This window comes from Ruditapes philippinarum, unplaced genomic scaffold, assembly GCF_026571515.1.
Source record: "Ruditapes philippinarum isolate M1 unplaced genomic scaffold, ASM2657151v2 ctg8268_1_1_1_1, whole genome shotgun sequence".
NCBI classification, from domain to species: Eukaryota; Metazoa; Mollusca; class Bivalvia; order Venerida; family Veneridae; genus Ruditapes; species Ruditapes philippinarum.
In genome coordinates this window covers 16058-26332 of record NW_026857732.1, presented here as the reverse complement: position 1 = coordinate 26332, position 10275 = coordinate 16058, and the positions used below count along the sequence as shown (strand labels likewise).

The following is a 10275-nucleotide window of genomic DNA, read 5'->3' as shown; positions in this document are numbered from 1 at the left end:
AAACAAGATATGAAATAAATGTAAATATATTGTTAAACATTAAATACCTGAATCCTAAAACTAACTAATAAAATACGATAAACACAAGGTATTCCGACTTTATTGAATACTGTACTCAATATCATAGTAAATATGTGTTCAACGTGGCAAATAGAAAAAATAAATCACGGAAAGTAAGTCCTCTGAAACAATGAAAAATCAGACTTGGTTTGATTGAGTTTGTCCATGGGAGAAAATATATATTCTCTTTACAAGTAAAAGTTAGGGAAAAAATTTGAAATATTGTTCTTCCAAACCAAATAGAAAGATAAGATATTTGGTGTGCACAGTGTCAAGCTAGACTGCGTCTACACAATTTTGTACAACTCATGACCCTTTGAATGGGATAAGATACATATCAAAAACAAACTTTCAATCACCGCGCCAGAATTAAATATAGCTTTGATAACTAAATATTCCTGCCAAGTGCCCAGATGCCCAACACTCATGTCTGAAATAATGTAAAAATACTACAGTCGTCATATGGCCGTAATAGTACCGGTTTGACTTAAAACTCAACCAAAAGAAACCTTCAATTTAGCTTTCTCAAATCAAGACAATTTAGAACCAGACCCGGGTTATATTGACTTCTGTTTTTAACTTACTTTAATCTTTCTTAACGAAACGCATAGATATTTGGCATGGAAGGTAATCTTATGGTCACATACAAAAATATATCGCCTTCGGTAGATTACAAGCTGTGTCTTGCATATAATCTGTTTACATATAGAAGATTTATAAGATTTCAAGTGAACAATTAAGCATATTATTTTAATTTAAACCCAGTTATGTTTTGTAAAATCATGCGTTAGAATCGCTGTCCTCCAATTACCACTGCCTTCCATAAATTACCTCATCAAAGTCTATCATGTGAAATATTTATTTTGTAGTAAAGTATTTGTAAAAATTAATGCCGTGCGATATAAAAATCTTTTACCTTTCTACTTCTCGCATCGATATCGACCACTCTTGTTTTCTTGCAAATTCTGTATCATAGCAATAAAAGTTCCATACACAGCCTTCCTTTCCTCCTTTTGAGATGATGAAATATTTCGAAATCCCTGTCAAAGAAAAAGTGAATATTGGTTTAAAAGACTTATGACTTTTACTATTCCAGTGTTTACATATAGTATTAAAATATTCTTTAGCTGACAATGAGTCATTAAAACATATTAGAGTTACTCTGATTACTTAACTAGAAATGCGGTAATGCCATATGGTTTGATATAATATGGACATTAGATATCCAAGCAAGGATGAAATGAAATGAAAGGAAGTTAGTATATTGTTGTCATTTTTTCAGCAGTTGTAATGTTCACAGTTAACAATTTGGTAATTATACCAAATATATCAGTAAATGCTTCTATTTCCATTTCTTTCACAATTGTTCAAAAACTAAAGTCTAAAGTGTCTTTTATCGTTATATATGAGAGACAATGAATTATATTGTTTATCTTACATTTTCTCCAGAATAGCATTCCTGTCCCTTCTGTTGATAAGGAACCGGTATGTTTGCAATCAAAAGTCTGTATCATCACATCAACACCTTGCATAAATATATATAACCATGGAATTTTCACTCACAAAAATTTTAAGTATATGTTTTACTGATTTGTGAAACCGCTTCACTTTCTTACAATCTCTTGACATTTTCTCAAAGTTGATTTTCTTGAGAAAATAATTGACTCATCTGTTGACATGAAGCTTTAATTCTTTAGTTAAAAAGTTTCCTATTATTTCAAATAATTTATGAATACAGATGTAAAAATGTAGCCTAACCGTGTCCAAGTCTTTAAGCTTTGTATTACATTGTACTATATATGAATTTTACAGCGAATCAACGTAACAATAATTTAGAAATGTATTATAAATCTATGTTTTACTTATATCTCCAGATACTCTTGTGTCCGCCATCACACCGTTATTTTATCTACTTCTTGCAGTGCACAACCTGAATAAAGTTTAAATACATTTTACTAATACATCTTCGTAAACTTACTTCAATTTTACAAATACTTCGATCCAAAAATGGATGGTAGCCGATGTAAATATTTCGAAATATAAGTTTATTGAACATTATAATGTTATATACGTTTGACCCATGTTTTGTACAAAATAAACAGCAGTAGATGTATAGGTTAGTTCTACCTATGGCTTGTGTTCCTTTTTGGTGTCAATTTGTTTTTACGAAAGAGATAATGGATAGATAAAGTATAAAGTATTTGTTACTTTTGAATATTTCACCATTGTTAAAAAATAAATCTACCTGTGTTATCTGAGATACCGCACTGTGCCTGTTACTGTGCATATAACAGATAAGGAACAGCAAAGACAAATATGATTTTATGATATGATTTTTTCATGTGTAAATTTCTCACAAATGAAAATAATTCATCGAAAAAGAAAATGAATGCTTTAAGAGAAAAGGTATAAAATATTTGTAGAAAATATGAAATTATCAAAATACATGGACATAGATTCAAAGGTATGAACATGTAAAACTTTAAGCAATGTATGTTAGGTATGGCATGTAAAACGTTTCAAAATTCAATAAATCTTTTTTGGTTTATACCCATATTCATATTGTATAAATCTAATTTTATATTGTTTAACATAACTTTTATTCAATCCTACTGAATATTTGTTCATCATAAAAATTTTTGTGTGCGATAATGTGTATGCGATAATGCATGTTCTATATTTGAAAATATATATCTTATAATAAAAAATATGTATTGTATCAACGCTTAAAAACATTTATTCGATAATTTTAATCAAGGGATAGAACACTTAGCATATGAAGCCCCGCTTATTAATTAAGCATGAATGTATGATAAAGCGTCATTGTCCTTATTAAACTACACTGTAGTGTTGTGGAAATGATCAATGTCCCAGTGAAGGTCACTTAAAATAGTGCATATGCTTAATCTTCCTTATAAATATATAATTATGTAAGTCTAAAATCTGGAAAAAGATTTTAAAGTCTTCAGAACATACAATCGTTTCCTATGTTTTTATTCATATGCCTAATAATTTAACCACGATATGAAAATATGTGAGGATATCATGTAAGATGACTAAAGGATCATCTTAATGTACTTATTCTCTTTTTCATATAGTTGATAAATGAGGACTTAGGGATTATCTACATTAACATATACTCAATGTTTCATAGAAAATGTATGAGAGGATAATGTAAGATGAGCAGGGTATCATCTAGATGTACATATGAATTAGTTGTAATTGAACAGATATGACGGGTCTCATTAGATGACCAGGAGGTCTTTAAGATGTATAAACACTCTAGTTTTTAAAGATTTTATTGTTCTAAAAAGAACATGTTTGAGAAGATCACTTACAATGACCAAAATATCATAAAACCTTCCTTTGCTTTTGTTCTGATGGAATATATATGAGGGGATCATGTTAGCTGACAGTCGGACCATCTACATTATCTATATGTTTATACTCGTTAAGCGATCAGGGGATTATTTAGATGAACATTTGCTCTATTGTATGAGGGGATCGCGTACGATGACCAGGGGATCATTTAGATGTACATATAATATTATCGAATATCATGTATCATGTAATATCATATACTCTGTTTATTATCGAACATTTATAATTTGATTACAAAAGACGACCAGGGGATCATTTAGATTTACATATCAACTCTTTTTATCACGTAGCAGATGTGTTGGGATCAAGGTTAAATGACAGGGTATCTAGATGAACATACGCCCTATTTGATATGAAACCTGTATAATGGGATCGCGTTAGACGACCAGGGGATCATATAGATGTATATATACTATGATATAATATGGAGTTTGTATGGGGATCACTTAAGACAATCAGGGGATCATGTCGATGTACATTTACTCTATTCATTATATGGAGTATGTATGAGGGGATAACGTAAGACTATTAGATGACCATTAGATGTACATAGATTATTTCTATAACTGAAAAGGATATGTCGGGATAAGGTTAAAATTGAAGTTATTTAGGGGTTCAAGTTAGATGACCAAAGGATCATGCTCTTTTTTATCTTAGAATATGTATGAATGGTTCATGCAATGTGATATAGCAGTTCGTAACATAATTAATCTAGGAGAATATTTTTCATTTCAAAGTGATCATCCAAAACCCACTACATTATCCCCTCATCTTACCTAATCACCTCATATATGTTTTATAAGAACATGAGTGTTTATACATCTAAAAGACCTACTGGTCATCTAAAGTGACCCCTCATATTTGTTCCATTACAACTTATGTATATGTACATTTAGATGATCCCCTGCTTATCTTACATTATCCTCCCATACATCTTCCATAAATCTTCGGGACACTAATCATTTCCACTCTCTATAGTTTAATCAGGATGATAACGATTATCAGAAATTCGTGCTAAATTTATAGGCGGGGTTAACATGCTATCCGATGATTCAAATAATCGAATAAATATTTTTAAGTATTGGTACTATAAATATTGTAAATTATAAAAAATATGTTTTCAAATATAGAACATAATTATAGAAAATTATTGGCTTTTTTGCACACAAATATTTTTATGATGAACAAATATTCAGTAGGATTGAATAAATTTTATGGTATAGAATATAACATTAGAGTAATACAAGATAAATATTGGATATAGACCAAAAATAGATTTATTGAAATTTGCAACGTTTAACATGACATAGTTGAGAATTGAAACGTAAAAATAGTTTAACAAATGTTATCTCTAAATCTTAGCCATACCTATTTACGACTTATTTTTAAGTGTTTACGTGCAGATTTTGTCCTTCTTTTATACGATTTCAATAAACAATTGCATTGGGTATTTTTCAGTTTTAACAGGTATTTTGTTAATCATCGTCAGTAAACCGATAAAGCATTGACAGATGATGAAACATCTTCTTTTTCTCGTAAGGGGAATTTTTGTTAAACAGTTAATGTTATTAATATTGTTATCATCATGATATGTCGTATTATTATAATTATCATTAATACTATTATTATTATTTATTTTTGTTGTTGTTGTTCTTGTTGTTGTTGTTGGTCTTGTTGTTTTTGTCTTCTTCTTCTCCTTCTTCTTGTTGTTATTATTATTATTATTATTATCATTAGTATTTATTTTTATTTATTATTATTTTTTTATTATTATTATTTTTATTAATTATTATTATTATTATTATTACATGTATTATTATTAATTTTTATTACCATCGTCTTCTACTTAATTACATATCATCATCATCATCACCATCATCATCATTTTTATTATTATCATTATTATTATCTGTTTTTTTATATTATTATAACAAACTTATTTATAGTTCATACAATAATTATTATCATTAACAATTTCATAATTATCATCATCCTCTACAGTTATCATCATCGTCATTATCATTATCTTAATTCTGACAATACCATTTCGGGTTAGTTAATTGATTTGTTTCATAACCTCTGATCCCTTTCAAAATTCCATTTTATTTAGTTCCGTCCATTGTTTTCTCGTTTAGGGCACACGCATTTTTTTACTTGGGGACCATATGCCGCTTATCATGGAATGGCACTAACGTGTCACATTAAAGGTTCCATGATAACCGCCATATGAGCACATCTGCGGATGTTTCAAAATTCAAAATTGTACCAGTTCATGTTAAATTTAGTTTAATTCTGCTTAAGCCGGTGCTAGGGGGCGTGGACGGTATTTTGCACTTGACAGTACCGTCCATGAACAGGCGCTTTCAAACCAAGCCTGCAATCTTCTCAATTTTGCCTTGCTAGGCTTTCTTTAGGGATTCTTATTTTCTCTAACTTATAGCAACATCGGCGTTGTTTTTGCTGTGTGGAGGCTGTAAAAGGTCGCCCCGTACATTCAATGAGAAATGTTATATTTCCGATCCTTAAAGATCGTTCAGCACGACATTATTGTTGTGCTTGTGGTAATTTAGTTCTTTCTATTTGGCTATTTTCTTATTGGGTTGTTCCAGTATTATAATACTGTTTAATCACCCATAGGATATGTGGCCTGCTTTTTAAATTGTCTTTTGACGTTATATCTGTGATATGCAGGCATCATAACCTCTGATCCCCTTTCAAAATTCCATTTTATTTAGTTCAACCCATTGTTTTCTCGTTTAAGGCCCACGCATTTTTTTACTTGGGGACCATATGCCGCTTTTATGGAATAGCACTTACATGTCACATTGAAGGTTCCATGATAACCTCCATATGAGCACGTCTGCGGATGTTTCAAAATTCAATATTGTAAAAGTTCATGTTAAATGTTGAATTCTGTTTAAGCCGGTACTAAGGGGCGTGGACGGTAGTTTGCACTTGACAGTACCGTCCATGAACAGGCTCAATCAAACCGAGCCTGCAACATTTCAATTTTGCCGTGCTGGGCTTACTTTATGGATTCCTATTTACTCTATTTTTTTCAACATCCAGTTTTAACTTCATGTTAATGTATTGGGTCAATAAACAAATGACAAATGTGTGTAAACCACCTTTTTATATAAAGTTCATAGGTGCTATAAAGTAAGTGTAGGCATTCAGCATTCCTAATGAAAGCCTTATTTTTAATACTATATATTTACATTAAAAACGATACAGAAAATGAAAATTTTGAAATTGAATATTTCACAAATTTAGAAAAGAAATATACAGAAAAAATATACAGTAACTACATAAATATGTCATACTTCTGGATCACTCAAACAATCATTTCCTTATACAGAGAAAAGATCAGATTGTCTTACTAAAATGTTTATAAATTGATTCTACTATAAAAGAAAACGTAAGAAATATATTATTTTTTTATTTTCATTGTTCAATCACAAAGAAATTAAATGATGTGATTCTGGTCCCTTTAGATTCCAATTGCCTACACATATTGCACAACGTTTTAACACATATACTGACGGAAGAGATCTGCCCATAACGTCCCCTAATAAAATTGATTTAAAAGACTATATTGACTTAACAGGAAAACGATTTACTGTACAAAAATGACATTTTGACTTACCTGCAATATATCAAAATTTAGAAAAAGAAATGATGCAAATCTAATAAATCCAAACAAATTTTCACGTGATAAATATCACCAATATAAGGCGAATAAATCAGTGACAATTATAATAACAAATCTATGTTACAGTAGATATGTTTGTTTTTATGTCATAAAGATGATTTTTAAGAATGTTCTTACTTAATACATTTTACGTTACGAAACTAACAAGAAAAACACATCATGATGTAATGTCTACTTTTACATCTTAAGTCATAATGGGTTTCCCTGTAACAATGAATGGCTTACCCAGGATGTACATGTATGTAACTAATCTGTCAGATCTTCAAGATTATGAAAAGATATTTAGGTGCGTCGGTTATTAAGTTTCACGAACTTGTATCTTACCACCAGGTACATTCACATTTAATGAAAAATTTGATACACTCATGTAAATGTTCGTGAAGTTAGCCGGAGCATCCGGAACAGCCAGAACACATTTCTGTCTAGTCCAGCTACTCCGGCTAGCCGGAATCCAGTTCCGACTGAACAGGCTAACCAGAGACGTTACAATAAAACTTGTGCAAAAGATCATTGGTTTATTCCTTAGTGTAATTTCAAGTTACTTTTCACCTCTATCTCTGGTCTTAGCGGCTGTCCAGAATAACGAAAATCAAGGCTACTTAAGATGGAAAACATCCGAAGACGGATTCATGAATATTCGTGTCCTGCAAGGTGTGACCGTGTGACTGCTGATATAGTGTGTCCGTCGGGAATACTCTTGTATTTTGCGGACGTTGAGTCGAAAATCGTACTATAAATGGTAACTTAAGCTCATATCTCACCAATTTCGGCTAGCACGTTTCAGGCCAAACCTAAATTCCGCAAAACCCCATATGGCGGTAAAGTAAGGGGTGTGATAGTGTGTCCGGTAGTATAGGTAGTCCGTCATGTAAACTCTGGGTTTTTGTCGGACATTGAACAGAAAATTGAACTATTTATTGTCATTTCAGCTCATATCTTGCCAATTTCCGGCTAGTCCCTGTGAGACCAAGCCTCGATTCCGCACAACCCCATTTATTGGGAAGGTAAGGGGTTCTGACTGTGTGTCCGCTGGTATAGGTGTTTCCGTCGGGAATACTCTGGTATTTTGCCGACAGTGAGCCGAAAATCGTACAATTGATGGTCATTTCAGCTAATATCTCGCTAGTTGTTGTGAGTCAAAGCCTCAATCCACAGAACCCCATATAGTCGGATGGTTAGAGGGTGTGACCGGGTATCCGCTAGTATAGCTGTGTCCGTCTGAAATACACTGTGTTTTTTTTTTGCAGATGTCGATTCGAGAATCGTTCTTTATATGGTCATTTCAACTCATATCTCGCCAATTCCGACTGGCCCTTGTGAGTGCCAGCCTCAATTCTGCAGAACCCCATATGGTGGGATGTGTCAGGGATCTGACTGTGTTTCGCTGGCATAGAAGTTTCCATCGGGTATACTCTGGTATTTGTCCGACGTGTAGCCAAGAATCGAACGGTAAATGGTCACCAAGGGACCAAAAAGACCAAGAGTGTAAAGATCCTATATGTTGTAATAGAGGTTTTACAACACACTAACATGAAATTATATATATATATAATATAATATAATAATGCTTCTTAAACAATTTTCAAACATCGAACAATATATATAATATGTTCAGCAAATATGCGTATATGTTATATGTAATCATGAAAATATATGCATTCATTTCTTATTGAAACATTTAAAAACATTTAACTTTTACATTTAAGTTACATTCATCAATTTTTATTACCTACCTTAGTTTACATGAAATGTTAAATTCTGCATAATCTTTACAAATAATGCTTTGGAACAGTCATACAAAATTTATAAATCTTAATTTGAGCGTCATAATTATGATATAAAACCATAAAAATTCGTGATACAGGATCTTTAATTCAATCAATGAAATAAAACGATAAAAAGAAAAAATACAAATAATAAAGTAAGCAGAGATGAAAATAAGTTAGAAAATGAAATGTTATTTAAAAAACAAGAACTTTCTGAACGTTATGAATATCGTGTAAATGGCTCTATTGTATAAACAAGAGCTATTTATGTAGAACATAACGAAACAAATAGTAAATTTTTTGCAAACTTAGAAAAAAGACAAACAGAGAAATGTGTTGTACGTTAATTAAAAGTAGAAAATAAAGAACAAAAATAGAAACAAAAGAAATATTAAAAGAAGAAAAATCATTTAATGAATGATTGTACAAACATAGAACTTCTCAAAGTTCAATTTTTAATACATATTATTAGACTATGATTACTCATTTGAAACTACAAGATTAACATGACTTCAATATCTCTTATTCCTTAACCGGATGAAGATCTTACAAATTAATCAAATTGGAGACGAAAAAGCTTGCTCAGCGTTGATTACAAACTTGCAACAAAAAACAATTTCAATTAGAATAAAAAAGTTCTTCAGTCTATTTTAAGCTTTAATGAAAAATCGATATATTAGTGAAAATGTAAGGTTAATATTTGAAATTATTGAACATCTGCAGAAAGAAAATAAACTGAGTTTACTGTTCTTTGCCAATCATGAAAATGCATTCGACAGTCTAAGCCATCCATTTAAATTTGATACACTGGATTTATTTTACTTTGGCAAAAATCTTATAAGATTTAAAAAAAAATACAGTGGTGTATCAAGTATAGTTATCAATAATGGACATTTTTCGGAGTCTTGTAACATAGAAAAGGAGGTTTGTCAGGGATGTCCATTATCATCTTCATTATTTATTTTATTTATAGAAATATTATCAAATTTCATAGAAAAAAGACCTTACTGTTATATCACTTTTCAGCTTAGAAAACCCATCAAATAATAAGATAAAATAAATATTTTAAGCAATGCTTGATAATATTATTAAACAATTAAAATCATACATGGAATGAAAAATGCCGAGTTTGTAAAATATAACATGCTTGTTAATAATATACCACAAGGATATCTTGATAAACTGAAATCTTCAAAAAATAATACCAAAGTACAAGATGCACGCCTTAATAAAGTTTTACAAATTTCAAAATATGTAAATAAGCTTTTATATAATATTCAGATTGAAAATTATGAAAAGTTCAAAAATAAAAATGAAGAGAAATAAGAAAAAAGAAATAGGAACTAGTACTGAATT

General features: G+C 30.7%; 1 protein-coding gene across 1 annotated transcript; it reads right to left on the bottom strand.

Moving 5' to 3' along the window:
* Positions 1-84: 84 nt before the first annotated feature.
* On the bottom strand, positions 85-7243 carry LOC132750744 (uncharacterized). Its single transcript, XM_060740781.1, has 5 exons — positions 7088-7243; positions 1923-1990; positions 1499-1585; positions 977-1100; positions 85-490 (listed from the first exon to the last, which is right to left on the bottom strand). The coding sequence occupies exons 2-5, from the start codon at positions 1951-1953 to the stop codon at positions 430-432; spliced, it is 303 nt and encodes a 100-aa protein (XP_060596764.1). The 5' UTR covers positions 1954-1990; positions 7088-7243; the 3' UTR covers positions 85-429.
* Positions 7244-10275: the final 3032 nt, after the last annotated feature.